Source organism: Calypte anna, chromosome 6, assembly GCF_003957555.1.
Source record: "Calypte anna isolate BGI_N300 chromosome 6, bCalAnn1_v1.p, whole genome shotgun sequence".
NCBI lineage: Eukaryota > Metazoa > Chordata > Aves > Apodiformes > Trochilidae > Calypte > Calypte anna.
This window is the reverse complement of record NC_044252.1, coordinates 22,544,356-22,564,031: the sequence shown is the minus strand read 5'-3', so window position 1 is coordinate 22,564,031 and position 19,676 is coordinate 22,544,356. Positions and strand designations below refer to the sequence as shown.

General features: G+C 43.7%; 1 protein-coding gene across 3 annotated transcripts in view; it reads right to left on the bottom strand.

The window, feature by feature from the left end:
• Positions 1-1,534: 1,534 nt before the first annotated feature.
• Positions 1,535-19,676, bottom strand: part of WBP1L (WW domain binding protein 1 like) — a 59,778-nt gene continuing 41,636 nt past the window's right edge. For 2 of the 3 annotated variants that reach the window (XM_030453272.1, XM_008490396.2), the window contains exons 2-4: positions 16,814-16,916; positions 5,286-5,447; positions 1,535-3,885 (exon numbers count right to left, since the gene is read on the bottom strand). In XM_030453272.1, the coding sequence (XP_030309132.1) occupies positions 3,146-3,885; positions 5,286-5,447; positions 16,814-16,916 (1,005 nt within the window). In that variant the 3' untranslated portion in view covers positions 1,535-3,145. The remainder of the gene's footprint in view (positions 3,886-5,285; positions 5,448-16,813; positions 16,917-19,676) is intronic. The other variant, XM_030453273.1, reaches the window with a different exon arrangement.

The following is a 19,676-nucleotide window of genomic DNA, read 5'->3' as shown; positions in this document are numbered from 1 at the left end:
CCACCAGTCCCAGAAACCCTTACTGTGCCAAGGGGACTCACTTTCTGAGCCACCACACAGTGCTCTGCAGAGCCTGTCCCCTGGCAATGCACCCCAAACCCACCAGCACACCATCTGGGTCCTTGCCCTTGGAGCCAAACATGCCATGTTAGCAGTACTGCCACGGACTCCAGCAAAAACAGGCTTCCAGTATTCAGTATTTCAGCATCAAGACTTAAAGGGGATTCTGTAAAGAAAAGCAACAAGCACTACACTGACAGACACTCACCCCCAGTTGTGCTGCACTGTTTGCAACTCAGTTTTGAAATGACATATTCACAGCTCCCATAAAACACTCACCCCTTATTGCTGGAGATGGAATTTTTGGTGCTCTGGTGTTACAGAGCCCTGGCCCTGTCATCACATCTCCAGCATTTTATACTCATAGCACATATTTAGAAAAGAGCACTGTATGAGCTGTGTTAGCTTTCTACAAAGTGACAGGTGTGAGGATTACATCTGTTCCTAAAGCTCCAAAGGTGGAGCTTTGGGGGTCCTCTAGCTGCCCATGCTTTTTCACCTGAAGAGGCACCATCCAGGATGTCTCAGAGAGGCTCACCTTCCCCTTGTCCTGCCCTGCACCACTCCTCCCCACATCAGGTGCCTTGGTCCAGGTCTAAAAGCCTGAAGCACAGAGAACCATGCAATAGTCCTGCTCCATCTCGGGCACATGTGAACTTAGGAGACATGGCTTGTGCCCCATTTGTCTTTAAAAGCCTGAAAAATGTCCAGAAGTTATAAAACAGGCACACCACTCCTGCTTCCTGCCTTTCTAAGATTAGAAACATCAGCTTGGCCTACTGGTACATCTAAGTCCAGAAAATAAGTGGGAGCTTCTCTCACCCTTACAGGGACGGCAGGAAAGCAAACATGGAGATTTTTGTCTTTGTTCAACAGAAATTTTGGCAAAGGGTCTTCCCTGGCTTGGGGCTGTCTCAGGATTTGCAGCAGTAAACCCCCACTCCATAAGGAGTTATGGGCTTTTTTTAACTTTCTGTATGTGTGAGAGGAACAAAGCTGGGTGTCATTATGTAAAGAATTCCTTGGGGTGGCACTGAGGATCTTTAATTCTCTTCTCACAAGATACACATGGTTGGTGAAGACAGCTGGAAACCACCTGTTCCTAGGTGGTCAAAGTGCCCAGCTCCAGGGCACATACAGCCTTGGTGTTACCACTCGCACTCCATTCAGGAACAAGGTCTCCTGAATCCAGATCAAAGTTCTTCATTGTTATGAGCAGCCTAAGACACACACTGAAGAGCCATCTTCATCAACTGTTTTGAGGGAAGAGAAAGGCAAAGGAGACTCCCCTAAATATTGTAAGTTATGAGTTCTCCTCAAACATCTGGGTAGAATACCAAAATAATCACTTCTCTTGCTCTGCCATCTATATCCATCACTGTGCTGCATACCTCCAGCTAAAAAACTAAAACAAAACCACAAACTAAAGACATGTCTTGTTCTTAACTCACAAAAAGATACACATACACATGGCAAGTTATCAGAAAAGGCATTGTATTTTGGTTTCCACCTTATTTAAAGCTTATTTTGGTTTTCAATCAATCATATCTGAATATGTCTGCATTCAGTTTTCAATTTTTTCCCCATAACAGTAATGATCTGGATGACCATAATTATAAATGGGTCGGGGAGAAAACCCAAAAACAAGCTACATAATCTGACTGTGCTCTCTTCCACATGAGCACTCCAGGGAATGTTAGTTTCAGCTCTTCCTTTTTTTTTTTTCCTTCAGGTTGTTACTAACAAAATCTCTACCGTTTATTAAAGCAAAGCTACAGTAAATTTTCTTGCAGTCTTACAGCAGGTTTTCATATTACCAGTAGGACTCGCATGCATGGATTGCAGTCACACACACACACGCTCACAGACATTATACAGTAGCCAGTTGCCACCATGAAAAAAAAAAGAAAAGAAAAAAAAAAAAGGAAAAAACCCCAGACATTCATTTCTTTTAAGTGGTCAACATTAAAATCGCACCAAACTTCTGGATTAAAAAAAAAAAAAAATACTGCACAGGTCTTCCACATCTACATGGTAAGTCATCCCTTTGCAATGGACGGAGCTCTTGTCTCCATTTGTTCAACATGCATCACTGAAGCTTGAAGGCACGCTGGCCAAAGAGAGCCCTGTTCTTTTTGTCATCTTAACTCAAGTGTGCTGCTTTTGGGGTGCAAAAAAAGGAAAAAAAATAAAGCCAAGTCCTTTAGTAGCACACTGGGAAAAAGGTCATTTGGAGACCACAGTACTTGGAAGGCAGCCCAGCTGCCTGGATTCTACTTCTAACTGTGCTCTTTGAGGCATTGAATGAATACACTTATCTTTAAAATTACAGATAAAGGTAAATTTCTGCAAACCCTTTCTTTTTAAACTGCTTATGGTAGACTAACACTCCCTTCTGGAAGAAACTGGTCCTTCAGTCACCAGCTTCAAGTGGGAAATTTCCTACCTGCTGTCTTAAACACTGAAGCACCAGAGATTATAGGGCTGATGTATTCAGGCATTCATCAGCTTCAGGAAACCTTAACACCAAAATTTAAAAAAAAAAAAAAAAAAAAAAAAAAGCAACCTAAATTAAAACAAATCCCCAATATCTCAAGAGCACTATAACAAACCAGAACTCTTGGGCTACTGACTGCCAGCACTGTCAGAAGCTGCTTGCTTCTGGGAAGACACCTGGAGGTTGAAGCCTTGCGGTGATTTCGTATCCTCCCAGGGTGAGATTTGCTGAGCTTTACTGATTGCGAGATAAAGCAGTGTTTTTGAAAACTAAAACCAACTCATAATAACCATCACCAAAATCACCATTGGGAAAGTTCCATTTGTTAGAAGGTCTCACTGAGAAACAACAGTCCCTGCCCTGCGAAGCAGGATGGACACGATTAACAAAACCTGGAGCGACCCGTCCCCCACAAGCCGGGCCCTTCAAGGACTAGCCCCCAAACTATACTGGAGGGGGAGAAAGAAAAATGAACTTAAAAAGAAGGTTGTATCACCTTTTCCTCCTATTAAAGTTTTAATCCTCTCATTCCACTTTTTTTTTCTTTGTGGTTTTTTTTCCCCCGATTTTCCCTTCCATTCTGCCTCTTTAGCTGGGGGAGTTATTGGTACGAGAGTTTGGAGAGTCCTGCTCATTTATTGTGTTCAAGAGTACACACACGGGCTGCCGGGGCAGGTGGTGGTGGCTGTGTTCACGGTGCTGCTCTTCCAGAGCATTAAAAAGCCCTTCCTCCTCATCCCCGTGGGGGCGACCGCTGCAGCTGTCACAGAAGTCCAGGGGCCCATCCAGAGCATCATCGATGAGCCCATTAAACTCCTTGAGTTCATCATCATGATGGCCCCGGTTGCATACACAGACTTCGATGCCCGAGTCGCCGGTGAAGCGGCGCTGCCTGCCTGGTGTCTTGTCCTTCGCGTCGGGAATGGCACCGCTCTGCTCTAAGCTCTCAGAGCTGTAACCTTTTAGCAGTTCCTCTTTGCACTCCAGGTCCTTATCAGGACCGGTTCTCTCCACTAGCTCGGCTCCTGTGCTGGTACCGCCGGGCTCAGCGCTTTGCATTTTGGCAACTGCTCGCTCAACCAGCATGGGGCTGGAGGGCTCGGGGTCCCCGAGGCCGGGGGACCCGGTGTTGTCAGTACTGCTGTTATTGCCACTGGGTGCTGCTGAGCTGCTCTGTGCTGGCTGCAGGTTTCTTGGCGTGTCTGGGATTGTGCTACTGCTGCCTGCTGGGACACACTGCTGATGTAAGGCACTGTATGGTGGTGGTGGGGTCGGTGGTCGGTTCACCACTTCCTCATAGGGAGGTAGTAAATAATTTGGCAGAAACCCTAAAAGCAGGAGGGAAGGAGGAGAAGTTACTTATGAACAGCTTATCTCAGGAAACCAGTCACTAATACACATCGATACGTTGTTTGCACCTACTAGCACCTTCCTACTCTACAGGCTTTACAAGGGTGTAAAAACATGGCCCAAATAAGACATGAAATGCTGTTCATTAGCAAGTGGAAGTACAGGAAGGCACTGTTACAGGAGATGGACACAGTTGGGAACAGCAGCCTGATCTCACAGCCTCCCCCCACTGCCCTGTACCCTGTATCCAAGTACAGCCCCATAAACCACAGCAAGGGATGGCCTGTGTTGGCTGGAGGGATCAGCCCGCGAGGTAACTTGCCAGCTCACTCCAACACTGGCTTCTCAGCTGAGTTCCTGCTTTTAAGAGTGAAGACTTAATCTCACAAAGCTTTGTGCAAATATGAAAGGACACAAGCCGTTACACGGAACTTAGAACCCTGGCTTTTGGTTATTGTTTTAGTGCTGGATTCTGTTGTTCTGGTGTGGCCAGAATAAATCAGCAGTAAAGGCAAGAGAGTTTGGTTTACTGTAAAGCCCCTCAAGTCTATGAATTTAATTTTTAAAAATTATTATTTAAGAGGCAACAAAATAACCTATGTGGGCAGAATGGACTTAAACACCAGGAACATTTAAAGAGAGCACTGCAGTTTTCCATATGCAACTGTGTATCCCTGAGGCTGGGGAGGAAAGCACTGCCGGGGATTATTTCTGAGATGGCTGCAGGAGTTTAATGACAAAAGCAAGTTCATACAGACAATTCAAGAGTCCATCACAGCACACTCAGTAGTGGTACCTCCAGTAAAAAAGCTGAGACTTGCTGTTTTAGCACAAAGGAGAGAACAAAGCAATTGTACTCTGAGTCATGGGCAACAGCTCCTTCTCCAAACTCCTAGGGCTGCTCACCAGCATCATCTGGGAACTGCAGCACAGGGCAGGAGCCAGCATGGTCCATGCTGAGGCATCACTTCCACCCAGCCTGTGTGACTGAATTTCATGAAGCCAGTTTGCCCATCTCAGTCCCACCAGTGGCAGGGACCAGCAGGCTGGTAAGCAGGATCATCCATAACATCCTGAACAAGATAATTTAAGAGCTTTCCTAGAAAAACATCCAGGGAATCACTGCACTCACAGAGGAAAATCAAGGTGGATGTGAAGGTGCCATAGCTGGCGTGGTTATCTCCAGACTCAGGAGGACCCACAATATATCCAGTAGCTGGAATACGTCACCTCCCCTCCGCCAGCCAAGGTTAGGCAGCAAAACAGCCCCCTGCCTCTTGCTGAGCCCAACCACTTCTCCCCGCTTCCACTCAACATGAGAAACTTGTTGCTGCCCTGCTCCCCATGATCTCAAGGAAAAGCAGTGTGAGGGACATACGGAAATAGAACGGCAGGGCTGAATAGTTATGGGCTTCCCGGTAAGCGATCAGGTTGATCTCGTGTTGCCGCTGCTGGGCCTGGAGACGATGCTTGGTGCGTCGGTGATGGCAGACACAGCAGCAGCTGAGGATGATGATGATGGTCCACACCAGCCAAAACCCTGCAGCGGGAGAGAGCAAGTGTTAACCACAAGACACGTGGCACAAGAGCCACATCCAACCCTGAGAAACTCCATGAAGGTGATGAAGATCATCAGAAAGCCTGGATCTGAACCCCACACTGCTCCAAAGGCAAAAATAGGTGTTGCACCACGAGGCTTCGACACCGACCCACCTGTGTGGGTGAATACTACTCTGGTAGCCTTGATCAAACTGGGTAGCTCTGTACATGCTTTGGTTCATTGTGGAGCATGTTCAATGGGCACAACTATGGAGGAAAACAAAACATGGAGACAGGGCTAAGCTCTCCTCCCCATACCTCCCTCCCCTTGGGTATCATTTCTTCTAGCCAAAAATATGAGCAGAGCTGTGAATAGCATTGAACTTGTCTCCCACAGACACTTTGGTTGAAAATAACAATCAAGACACAAAAGACACTCTGCAGATTGACCGCAGAAGAAGAGAAAAACCCCAAGCACTATGTTTTGCTTTTGTTTGCAATGCTCTTTAATTTCAAGCCCAAATCCTTCATTGTTATGCTTAACAAAAACATACTCTTTTTACATAAATGTCTCAAAATATTTTTAAAACTTATTTTTGTATTGAATGTCCTAAATTATCCGAAACTAAATTAAACTAGCCCCCCACTCTGAATCCTAAAGAAACCTAACTTTTGCTCCATTTGTGGTCAGGGCTGGTTTCTGTGCACTGTCGTACCATACGTATACTGTTCCTTAAGAGGGAATTGTAAAGGAGCACTTCCTGAATTTCCTCTACTCCCTCCAAAACATGGAATAACCCCTGTTTTCTGTAAATACCCCCTCATGCTTGCATGATTAGAAAATTGTTTGAGACACTTCAAAGAGCTACCACTCTCACTCCAGATGAGGCTTTTGTCTTCTGCAATTATTGCCCACAGCCCCACCTGCTTTAAAATCTATAATTTTAAAGCTCAGGTTTTGCAGCTAAAGATCCTAGGAGAGCTCTCCCTTCAGAAACACATCGGAGGTCACACCACCATTTCTCTTTCAGTAAAGACCTCTGCCTCTCTTGGGTATTCCCAAACAGATTGAATACAGACTCCTAATGCTACAGCCCATTTTCAGCATGGACATCCTGCCCTGTGAGATCAAACCATTTGTTTCTCCCTAGTAAAAACCCCTGGTCCCGCCTTTACAACACACTGATATTTTCAGCATCCACTGCTGAGATAGCAATGTTTTCTCTGCTAAGAGCTGGGTGTGGAAAGGTGAGCAGTTTAGGAATGTGAAGAATGAGAGGAGTACTCCTCTGGCTCAGATCAAAGTGCAATTGACCCATATAACAGATCTCGGAGCCCTGCACTGGGTTGTTTGTAGGTGAACGGGATATGCCGTATCGTGCCTCCAAGCATTTTGAGCAGGGACTTTCACCTCCCTGTGTCGTAACGCGAATTCTCCATGCATTCTGGCACAGCAAACAGAAATCTCTCTCTTGCCTTGTGCAACCATTTTCCCTAATGGCCTGGGTTCCACCCAATACCCAAACTTATCAAAACCTGATATCAAACAAAGGAGGTGTGTTTTACTTTTTTTTTTTTGCTTGTCTGGAAATCAATGTTTCTAGGCAGTTTTTCTAGCCAGGCTCCTCAGCTGTACCATGAAGGGCAGAGAGAAGACTTGATCTTCACTCCAGAGAAACACACTAAAAAGCCCTTGAGAGATGCCCACTGTACTTCCTTCAAATAGAGCTGAGAAAGTGTCCACTGCTCTCCAGACAGCCCCTTGCTTCTAAAAAAAACCTTTCTATATGAACTATAAGGACTGGTCTAGTCCACCCTTCGTTCCAAAGCCAGTCATTCGCAACCACTGTCTTGTAGTTGGAAGATTCATGCCAATACTCCTTAATTCTTGCTAAGAGAAGGTCCCTTGGCTCTTGCTTGCTGAGGAAGCAAGAACATACTTGTCAATGGCACAGCGCACCACCGCGCACTGAAGCAGGCCTGCAGTTCATCTTCCAAGTACTCCAAACTTTCAAAGAGCTGTCCATGATAATGCATTCAAAAACAATGGAAAATTACACCCAGCTATGCAGGGATTTTAGCTACAGTTATGAAAACAGATGCTTTTTAACACATTTGATCATGTCCTTTCCCAAGGACTCTAAATGCAGTGGTAGAAGCAGCACTTAGTTAGTTAAGATGTTCTGGAGAACTGCCACTGTTAAGCAATCTCAGCTGTAGCAGTCAATTTTTTCTGCAGGGAATAACTGCTCCCACCCAAGCCTGCATCCAGAAGATTTAAAAAACCTATTTCTTTAGAAAACTTCCCTACCCATTCCAAAGAAACCCCAAAATGCTTTGCAGGCAAACTGATGCAAAAGCTCAGAGTAGGGGTCAAAGTAAGCTCAGCCATTCCTGGGAAGATGTGCTCAGGTGGCATTTTAAACAAACAGACCATAATTTACTGGACTGCAATCTGGCCACAGTGCCAGGAACACCTCCATTCTTGTGCAAAGGCTCTATGCATGCTTGCAACCACATATGGGTGAGATCTGTCACCCATATCCCATTTCATGGGATTTTCAAGAAAAAGAACCCACTAATACCATGTTGGTGCCTGGTTTCATTAACCACTGACACTTCCTCGAGATTTTAGCAATTACTCAACCCCTGGCTCAGCATGACTGCAAGGACTTGCTTGGATGATCACAGGTCAGCAGTGTGTGCCCACCACAGCCATATGCTGGCCTGGCTTCTGGTATCCTCTTTACTGGTTTTGCCCCTACCTTGTCACACAACAGCACATCTGCACCTTGGGGCTGAACACCCCCCCTCAGTGCATAGGAAGCAACAGGATGGGGCACCCATAGCTGCTGAGGTACACAAGGGACTCCTTGGTAGTCACTTGAGCAGGGGTATCAGTGCTGACAGATGGAATGAATGCAGTCTGGTTGTCAGTCCTGCATGGTGCTGGGAGTCCAGGGCCTCCATAAAAGACTCTACAACATAATCTAACCAGAAGTTTGGACACAACTGCAATTTTGGCTACAGAACAGAAAAACTGTAAAAGCCTAACAAATAGATAGTACGGTCACTTATTTGGAATAAAGCTATGCATACAGGGCCAAGTGCAGTTGTAAATATTATGTCTAACAGCATGGAGTGAACAGTGAAGATGTCCAGGGCTGAGCTGTGCATTTGCACACCTGGTGATGCCTGGCTTCAAACAAGCATCAGGACAGTAAGCCTGGCAGACCACTGGTCCGTGCACACAGTGGCTCATTTGGCACGAGGATAAGGACTGGAATTTCAAATTCACCCTAGGATAAAAAACTACAGGAGCTGTAAATGCAGAGGCTGAGCACAGTACCAGTGCACGCTAACACCTTAGGCATGACAAAAGCAGGGACAGGGCTCTGCCTCCTGCTGAAAATGAGCAAGATGTGCAAAGGTGACAGAAGTTCAGCATTAGAGAGCCAAGTGAAATTTGGCTTCAAGTTGCCTTCACTGTGCCCCAAAAGACTTCTTTGTGCACTTCAGTATGTGCCTTGTTCCCAAATAGACACAAGCTGGTTTTCAGCTGTGCTGTGCTTAGCTATCACTACAGTCACTGGAAAAGGAGAAATGGTTGGGAGACACGGGGGAATTCTGAACCAAGTCTGACATTAAAAGTCTGATTTGAGAGAGAGTGCTTCCTACCACCAATCTGGCAGTAGCCACTGGGAACAAAAACTTGCTGCAGCCTGAGAGCAATATAACAGGCAGAGAGCAAATGGGATCTTTGGGCAAAAAACTGAAGGACAGAATCAACAGAAGCAATTTACAGAAGCAACAGTACCAGTTTATAAGTAAACACACACTGGGGGACCATCGGACTTCAGGGTAATTTCAGGCTCACTCCTTGTTTATTATAGAGTCAGAAGTTGAAACACTCTTCAGTCCAAGAAAGGCTGAGTCTTGAGAAACACTGTAATATTTTCTGTCAAATTCACTGGTAATGCCAAAGGGTAGATAATGATGCAACCAAAGGGTGAATCAAACACAGCCACAGAAATTAGTTTTGCCAAGAGATTTCCCTGCCAGTGCATCAAACTCTTCCATAAAAAATAAAAAATAAAAAAGTACCACCAACCCCTTATCCTGCATCAGACAGGCTCAAAGCTGTAAACTCCACATGACTGCCAAGCTTAAAGTCCAAATGGGAGCTGCAGAAAAATCTGGGAACAAAATTAGCTCCCATGAAAAACATCTTTTGCAAGTGGAAGAAATGCCCAAGAAAGAGAAGGCTGCTGCTTTTACAGTGTCCTTGGGAAAGAGAGTCCCATCACATGGTTACACACTGGAGATGTTTTCTACAAGCTGTGAAATGACATGCCAAGCTTAAAGCTTCAAAGAAAACCTTTCTGTGAGACACTAACCATAGTTTTGGATAAAACTAAGAATAATTAAGAACAGACTAATTGAATAATAAAAAAACCCAGAGCATTCTCTCCGCATAAAAAAGGGGGGAACAATGTTCAGTCTGATGCTGTACTGTGTTTGCTGTCTGGGATGTTGCCATTAGCATTTCCATTGAGGGAAGCTCCTTTTATCCTGTGCAAAATGGAAAATGTATCTGGAGTGTTCCAAGGGTAGGAACAGAGAAATCTGCCCTCAAGTTCACAGTAAACTTGGGCAAATGCCATTGCCCTGTTGGCAGGAAGTACCCTAAAAACAAGCCAAAACATACTGCAAAGTGCTTTTGCGTCTGCCTGACAAGCATCTGGGTAATAGCTTTGGCTCCATGAGAGCTGGTTCTGAACAGAAGGAGAAGTGGGACAATTTCATTGACTAAAAAGTGATGCCCCAAGTGATGGCCTCACAGTCAGCCATGGCTGGAAAAAAAAGTTGTCTTTCTGAGGACCAATGCTATCATCAAAAATAGGAGATTTAATTGGTACCACAACCCAGATGCACCTGTGTTTAACAGTGTCCTTGGCACAGAGACTGCATCATCTGCAACCATCTCAGCCATGAGCCTATATAATTTGATGCTGCTGCTCAAGAATGCCAGAAGGATCCAGGTTTTAAGAAAGGAAAATAAAAGGAATCTAAATGACGTGGTCCTTTCCTGCCTGCCTCCTCCATACCTCCTGCTGTCTCCTCCACCTCTTCTCCTGCCAGCATGAAGTTGTGTGCAACTGTGATTTGAACTGGTTTGAGGGAAGCAGAGCAGGTTGAAACCCATATGCCAAACACAACAGCAAGAGGAGAACAACTGTGACTTTCAGCGACAGCTTTATGTCAGTTTAAATCAGTGGAACTGCAGCCCCCACCTGACCACACTGCAGGAAAAAGTTACTGAGTATTTGTGGAGTTTAATAGCACAAGAAAAAAATTGAAGCCTTTTCCAGCTCCTGCTTGCTTGGTCCCAGACATAAGGAGATGAACATTAACTGCAGCTGGTTTGTAGTTTTCAGAATAGTGTCCAGTACACACAGTACACCCATGAAGTAAGACAGAGAAAGACACATGTCAGAAAAATCTTTTGCTTATCTTGCAATGAGAATCAACTTAAGGCAGTAAATCTGCAGACTCTTTTTACACCTATTTCCTGGGCGGGGGAGCCTTTGAAGAGCAATTGGTCCTATGCTCCAGAAGACAGGTTTGTAGATCCAGTCAGTTCCAGATGACTTACTTCTCCCAAGGCATCTATGTTGGTAAAATTAATATAGTTTAAAAGAGATCAGAGGGGAACATCCAGCTGAGATCATGTCCAGAACATCTGGAAACAAGATCTGGAGAACAATTTGCACCAACAGACCTGAATATGGGTTGGAGGTAGAGAAGGTAGAGGAGGTAGAGAAGGTAGAGGAGGTAGAGGCACAGGGTGAAACAGCACCAGCGAGCTCTCTTGCCTTTCTTTGCCTGTTTGACACAAAGCAGGTGAAAAAAGGCCACACAGGGCGAAAGTCAGTACCTGAACAGTCAGACTGTGCAAGACAATTTGCCTTCTCCTTCAGATTTGTAAATTTTAGCAAGCTGCACCAAAACAAGCTTAACATCATAGAATCATACAACAGATTAGGTAGGAAAAGACCTTTAAGATCATTGAGTCCAACCATCAACCTAACACTACCAAGTCCACCACTAAACCATGCCCCAAAGAACCACATGCATATGTCTTTTAAACACTTCCAGTGATGATGACTCAATTATTTTGCTGTCTGGAATAGGCTACAAAAAGCACAAGGAAATAAGGAAACAACTGCCTCAGTGAGCCTATTTATCATGAGTTTCTGCATGGTTGTGATATGTGTTTTGTTTGCTCTATACTTTCAGGCTTTGTCATGGCAGCGTTATCACTGAAGCACCAGCTGAAGAGTAACAGCAAAGGTGAACAAAGGTGAATTTTGACATAGTTAGGAAAAGGAAAGCAAGTACAACCATGCTCGAGACTGGCTGAAAGCAAGGAATAGGACAAATCCTTTTCTGAAAAAGGACATGGTTATACTGAAGAATAAGATAACACAGGTGGGGAGGAAAACATGGGACTAATGTGATGTTTGACTGAGGGTTATGGAGACTGCAGCAAAGTCTTGGAAATTATTTCTAGTATAAAGTTGACCTGGAACAAGTACGTGGTACAGCAATTGCTTTAGTTGTAGCAACTAACCGGATCCTTGCCAAAATTTTCTGGCAGCACACTTTTTAGGGAAAAGAGATGTCTAGAGATTCCAAGGGGAAGCATGCAGACATGAGCATAATGTTCAAAATCAGCAAAAACATCAACTGCTGCCTGCAAACAGAACATTTTTTCCTGTACAACCCTTTCACAAGGGCCCAAACAGTCAAGACCTTTTTTTTGTAATTTCAGAAGCAGAGACACCCAGTAACACTGCTAAAGCAGCCAAAATAAAGCAAACCAGGAACATCCAGCATCTGAATACTCACTCACTGCCAGTGCTGATTTGTTGTACAGTACCTAAAGGACTCAAGACCAGCTAGAAACAGAATCATAGAATTTTCAGGGTTGGAAGGGACCTTAAGATCATCTACACTCCTGCCGTGGGCAGGGACACCTCCCACTAAATCAGGTTGCTCAGAGACCCGTCCAGCCTGGCCTTAAAAACTTCCAGTTTGCATCCATTCCCCCTCGTCCTGTCACTACTGATATCCTAAAAAGTCCCTCACCAGCTTTCTTGTAGGCCCGTTCAGATACTGGAAGGCTACAGTAAGGTCTCTTCAGAGCCTTCTCCTCTCCAGACTGAATAACCCCAACTCTCAAAGTCTGTCTTCATAGGAGAGGTGCTCCAGCCTTCTGATGATCCTCGTGGCTCTTCTCCAGACACACTCCAGCACATCCATGTCTTCTTTTTTTGTAACAGGGGCTCCAGAACTGGATGCAGTACTCCAGGTGGGGTCTCAGGAGAGCAGAGGGGGAGAATCACCTCCCTCGACCTGCTGGCCAATTTTCTCTTGATGCAGCCAAGCTAAACCCTCAAATTTTGAATTCCTGCAACTGAGATCTTCTGCATGCAGTAAGCAGCTGCCTCTCTCCATGCTCCACAATTCCTGAAGCACAGCATACTAGTCTTCCAACCACACCATGCAAAATACTTTCTACAGCTTTGCCTGATATGTTCAGAGCCTTTGGAGTAATCTAATTTCACACTGGTCCTCCATAAGCAAGGAGACACAAGCAGGGATGTCAGGAGATATGGATTTGGTTTTCAGTCTACATCATACGCTTAAACATGGGAAAACCCAGAACATCTGAGCCTTAGTTTTCAATCTGCAACATGTGGGAACTGCATTCCTCGATTACCTTCTCTCCTGTATTCTGAAAAGTGGTAATTTGGAACGTTTACACAGTAAGACACCTGTGAGGCCTGGACAAAGGCCAACACTGGAAAACTTCAGGAAATCACAATCACATCATAACAGACCTGAATAAAAACTGTTATTAAGCAAAATCCAGTGGCTGCTGCTATTCATACAAGACCACAAACTCCCCTTGGGGACTATGAACTCTTTGGGGAGCCCAAAAGAAACTGTTAGGCTAAAACACTGAACCAGTTCAGCCACCATCCAAACAGACATCTTTCCCTATGTGAGGAAATGCAACAGTAAAGCCCATTCTTCCCTTCACTTTTTATTATTTATTCCAAGAAAATTAAAAGGCACGCCGCACTTTTTCCACCCATAATATCAGCTACCAAGTTTAAGTTAAGAACTATACCTTTGTATAGCTACTAGACCTACATATATATATATAAACCTGCATAAAGTTTTATTATTTGGCAATGTGGTACTATTTTATTTAAAAATAAAAATAAAATTAAAAAAAAAAAAAAAAAAAAAAAAAAGAGAGAGAGAGAGATGGCTGGGGAGTCTGAACTAGGCTGTTATCTAATTTTAAACACAGGCTGTCCACCTGTTTGGAGTATCAAGTTCTCCATTCCACCACTCTAGCCCTTAACAAAATAATACCTTGATTTTGCATACTATTCCACCACCCCCAAGGACTGGTTTGCAACTACTGCAAAATTTAGTTGCTGTCTAGAAATGTTGAGATCAGCCATTTTCAAAGAAAAACTTCCCTCAAAGTCTTAAACAGGGAAAAAGATCCTTTTTATGGGAAAAACTCCAGGTGGCCACAAAACAGAATCACATTTCAAAAGTATATCTGGCAAAGACAGACTAGTTTTCCATTTCAAATGCCACCCTCCTTTGCTTCTCCCCACAAAACTGTGGTGTTAAATAAACTCAGGATTTAATTCAACAGGACTAACAAGAAGGTCTGTCTCCAGGCACACCACAGCATTGGTGGCCTGAGAAGGTCAAGAGGAGTAGAAACTTCTCAAAAGCTAGTTAAGTACATTCATACACTGGTTAAAATCAGAACATCAAATAACCATGAGACCATACTTAAAAGGTGCTGCTAACTCAAACTGTTCATTAACCAAAAGTTATTATTAACTTTTAAAAAGTTAATCTATTCCCAAGCATGTAAAGCTGTTGGTCTCCACACCATCAGTTCACTGCTCTAGACTATTTGCATATACTATCACAGCTATTCACCTTGAAGGTCCTGAGACTGCCTCACCACATGTACCTAACAAAGATATTCAACAATTTTTGGAGCAGCAAGTTAGTTCTGTAGCTGTGGTTGCAAACTTTATAATACAAGTTTTCTACAGTTTAAAGGATGCATCCCCTGTGTCTCTCCTCCCAATCCCAGGGACTTTTCTAACACTCATAGTGGCATAGCAAGCTTTTAAAACATTAACCAATTTTAAATAAATGTTGGATGTTTGGCTGAATTTGCAGAAAACCTAGAATAGGTCTCATGCTCGCATTACTCCCTTCAACTCAGCATGGTACATGACATGTTCTACAACACAGAAGGAATGTGAAACTCAACACAGAAACCCATTCCTCGCGAGGAACCATCCAGAGTGTCTACCACTAGCACGTTTATTCCATGATCTCAACATGACCTAGAAAAAGTCTGAAATACTTTGCTTCCTTCTAACAAAATCTGGTTTCATCTTCCAAGAACTTTTATGATGCAGCCAGGCACTGCCAAGTCTAAAAGTCTGTGCCATACTGAAAGCACAAAGGCAGTTAAAGTAAAATCATACCATTAAAATGGCAGGGGGCTACATTATTTGGGCTGCCATTATTTGTATGCAATTCAATTAAGCCTCTCTTTCTAGATGTCCATGGCAGAAACACGACCACGCAACAAGCTCCAGTCTGTGGTTGTACTCCATCCTGTTGCTCATTTTCGACTCTTCTTGCTGCAGAGTCTGCAAGCCCTTTCATTACATGCCTCTTCCTCTACATTCCCACCCACACAAATCCAAAACTGGGTCTGACCTTATCCACTCTGCTTTGTCCATGCATCCCTATACAGTCGTAACAAAATCCAGCCATCTGTCCTGCCTGTGTTGCTGACTGCTATGACCTGAGCCAAGCAGTCTAAGGCAGCCACACATTCAGGGCTATTTCTCAGCCTGCTTGAGTCCCTGGAGCTGCCCACCTGACCCTGAATTTCTTCAATGATTTGAAGACTGCTGAAAATAAAGCTGCTGTAAAAGGTCTGCAATAGATTCAGATCCTGCCATTAATATCAACGCAGCCAGCCACTACAGTCTGATGCAGTGTGTCTTGAAGGCATTTGTTAAGAGTCCTGTTTAATTTACAGCCACATCTGCCATGCCTCACCGGTTAATTTGAAAAGTAAAAGCATGTTTGTAGACTAAAGGATAAAGTGCCAGTTGTTCCTGTACTTGGATCCAGGTTAAGTGACACTCTTCATACGTATAATACATTTTCACACACACACAACTTTGAGAAAGTGAAACTGTGGGGACAGCAGAAGGGTAAGTAGATAGCACAGTTGCATAAAAGCTACAAGATACCATTGGGTGTGGCAAGAAAGTATCTCCAGTCTCTAATATGGGGTATAATGCTCAGAGTTCCACACTCCCAAATTCTGGGAGCACAGATGCCTTCTCAGCCAAGGCTCCTGGCAGTACAACAGCATATTCAACACCTTGTGCTCCTCCTCAAGAAAGAAAGACACCATCAGACCAGTACCACTCTTTTAAGTTTGCCTTTAAAATTCAGAATTTCTTTCTTTCCTATCATTTCAACTTCCTGTTTCTCCAAATACCTTTATCAGAGTTTTGCTGACCTGGTCTGACCTGCCTGCTGCCATTTAAAGGGTCTTAGCTATATTCACTCATACACTCACTAAAACCATGGGTAGTTTTAAATCCCAGATTTTATGAAAAAGGAGATAAGAGGAGTTACAATGAGCGGTGTATATTCCTCACAGCCCACAGTACTCAACCACAATCAACCCACAAGATTTGCCCAAGACCCTCTCCACCCAGGGAGCTGTGCTTGAAACACAATGAGTCCTGAAGAGAATAAACATCCTGGCACTCCTCCTTGAAAGAGCAGCTTTAAAAAGATAAATCAGATTTAAACTGTCATTCTTGCAAAGAACTAAAACAATAAGATGAAAGATATTGAATTAAATCTCTGAGTGTGTCAGACTAGTGTTGTGCATATCAAATGGGGTTTCCTCACTCACAGACAGTATGTTTTGAGCACCCTCAGTATTACTCAAATCAGTGAGAAGACCAAACAATACATCTCCAGTGATGGACACAGCAAGATGACCCATTACTCCTCAAAAAAGCAGGCAATGCCCATTGTAACAACCCTATTTCCCTTGCCATATCAGATCAACTCCCATTTGTGTTGCAGTGAAATGAAATTGCCATGCACAAGGGCTGAATACAAATCCCCCAGGGACACAAGCCAGACCTGTAGTATGGTATGAGAGCCATGCAGATTAGGAAGGGAAGCCATACAAAAGGAAGGACTTACACCAGAGTTCATAGTAGTAGTTGCAACACTGGGATTGTCCACAACAGTGGCCCGTTTCACATATGTAACTTTGATTGTTGACACCCATGCAGGTTTCCTTGTCCTAAAATTAAACAGACACACTTTTAAGATGCTTTGTCAGTATCTTCTGTAAATGTAATCTTTTACTCAGAGATCTGCAAGCATTTGACAATTCACAAGTTATGGTTTTGGGAAACTCCAAAATACATAAAGAGGTTAAAATACAGCTAAGTATCACCAAAAACCCACACAGGACTATTCAGAAGAAACCCCCTTATCTTCAAATTAATGAGTTACATTGCTTGCGCATCTACTCATTGCTGCTGTCTCACCATTCCTTTCCTTTTCCGTTAGAAGTTATGTTGCCAGGATTTCTCTCAAAAAATTGATGTCATTTGTTCTACATTTTACACAGTATTGCTGCATTATTGTGGCTGAATGCCAAGTGGAGCAAATGCACTAATAAACAGAATGTTACAATTTGAGAAAAGACTGTTTGGATACACTTAGATCTAAATTATAATTATAGTATGTTCCTGTTAGATTCCAATCTAAAATGATTCCTTCATAATTAGCCATGTGCTTTATATATGATCATCATTCCTGTAAAACTTCTTCCTGCAGCAAGCAAAGTAGTCCAGAAGCAGAGCCAAATCAGCTGTACTGCATCACCTAGCAGGTCCTCAGGACACGTAGGATGGAAAAGGATTACGGCTTGAGGTCTCAGTTTCCCACATGGAGCACCACTTCACTAAAGTCCATGCTTTCCTGCTAGTCTGAAAACATGGGTGAGAAAAAGTATAAAACACGGGAAAACAGAAGCACTTAATAGGTTGTGGTTTGTACACCCTCTGGCAAGCTTTAGGTTAACCTGGAAGTTAGAATACACTACACAATTTCCTAATAAAAAAACCTGATGTTGCAAACAAATCTGTAACAAAGCCTAAGCTTTTCCCTTTCTTTCACTTAAAATTTAAAAGGCAAAGAAAATGTGCAGACGTTTATACTGCAAGACATGATGAAAAAACTTACAGCAGATGTTGGAGCTGTACCTCCTCAACACAAGGCCTGTGGGTCCCTCACCTGAGCACCCATATTACAGCAGCAATTGAATAGAATCAAAGAATCATCAAGGTTGGAAATGACCTTCAACATCATCAAGTCCAACTGCCTGTCCTAGACCACCATAACCACTAAACCACATCTACCATTTTTTTGAACACCCCCAGGGACAGCAACTCTACTGCCTCCCTGGGCAGCCTGTTCCAATGCTTCATGACTTTCAGTGAAGAAATTTTTCCTAATATCCAATCTGAACCTCTCCTGGTGCAATTTGAATCTGTTTCCTCTTGTCCTATCACTAGGCACTAGGGAGAAGAGGCCAACACCCGCCTCACTACAACCTCCTTTCAGGTAGTTGTAAAGATTTATGAGGCCTCCCCTCAGCCTCCTCTTCTCCAGACTGAACAGCCCCAGACTGCTCAGCCTCTCCTCATAAGACCTGTTCTCCAGACCCCTAATCAGCCTTCACTGCATCCTGGATCTCCAGCACCTCAACGTCCTTCCTATGCTGTGGTGCCAATGTAACTTCTATAAGCAGAAAAGCCTCCTAGCAGTTAAGAAACAGCAGAAAAAATCCCACACTGCATTTTTCTCCTAAGAAGCCACACCAGCTTCCAAAAGGGTCTTGATTGCTTTTGACTCAGCATACGACGTACCACTTCCTCTCTTTCCCTAGGTATCACTATTCCCACAAAGGCTCCAAACAGCACGATGGGCCATTCTCCTAAAAATTCAGCTGCAGAGACAACAAGCTGTAGGGGTACCTGCCTCATGTTTCTAGGAAGAGAAGAACATTTTGCTGGACAGACCAATCAAACTGCTTCACCATAGGTAGCTAAAGCAAACATTTTATATTCTTTTCTTGAGATGCTGCATGCCAGTAGCAGACACGACATTCTCCTACAGGGTAAGGAGGTGTATTCCCTCTCTATCTGCAGCAGCTAATAGCAACTTTCATGAGACACTGTTGAGCTAGCACATTTTCTGCCTCTGGCATGCTCTTCATACCAAAAATTATAATTTTAGACAGCAAAAGAGCTAGTAACAGGATACATCTATTATCTTATCTGTCTTTATCAGCTTATTTACACTTTTCCTCATTTTTTTGGCCTTGCAGAGTTAATGCAACTGATGAACAGAATAGATTTTGGCTCTCACATCAACAGAATTGAGAAATTAAGATCCCGTTGCAAAACCATAATTCTGTTGATAATGCACAAGTGAAAAGGTGACCGACTGAGGTCTATGGTTGTGACACGTGAAGATCAATGTGATCTGTTGAACCAGCAAACGAATCACACAGAGCTGGTGAAAGAGCAGAGTCCTGCAGTCCTGTTTCAGGAATTCCTCTGCATCACAACATTGATTTGTCCCTGCCCACGTGTTTTTACTCCCCCCCAGATTTCTCCCATTCAATGTGATCTGCTTCAAAGAATAGCAAGAAGGAACACAACAGTGTCTTTTGGCAGCAGCAACCTAAACCAGCTTCAACATCACTGTATTTTTTCCCCCACTCAAGAACTTGAAGCAGTCCTGTTTTCAGAGACTTTCAGTACAGTATATTTTTATTTGAACTGCCTGACTGCCTCTTGCCAGCCTAACTGTATTTGAAGCAATCTTTGCACAAAGCCTTATGCTTATATGTAGGGTTACATATGGTTAGCCCAGCTGACAAAAAGGTTTGTGATGGGATGGGTGTACACATTGAAGATCCTCAGCCACTAGGCTGGTATCCTGCAGATTGCTCCTGCCTGCTTTTGGAGATCAAGCCCCAAACAAC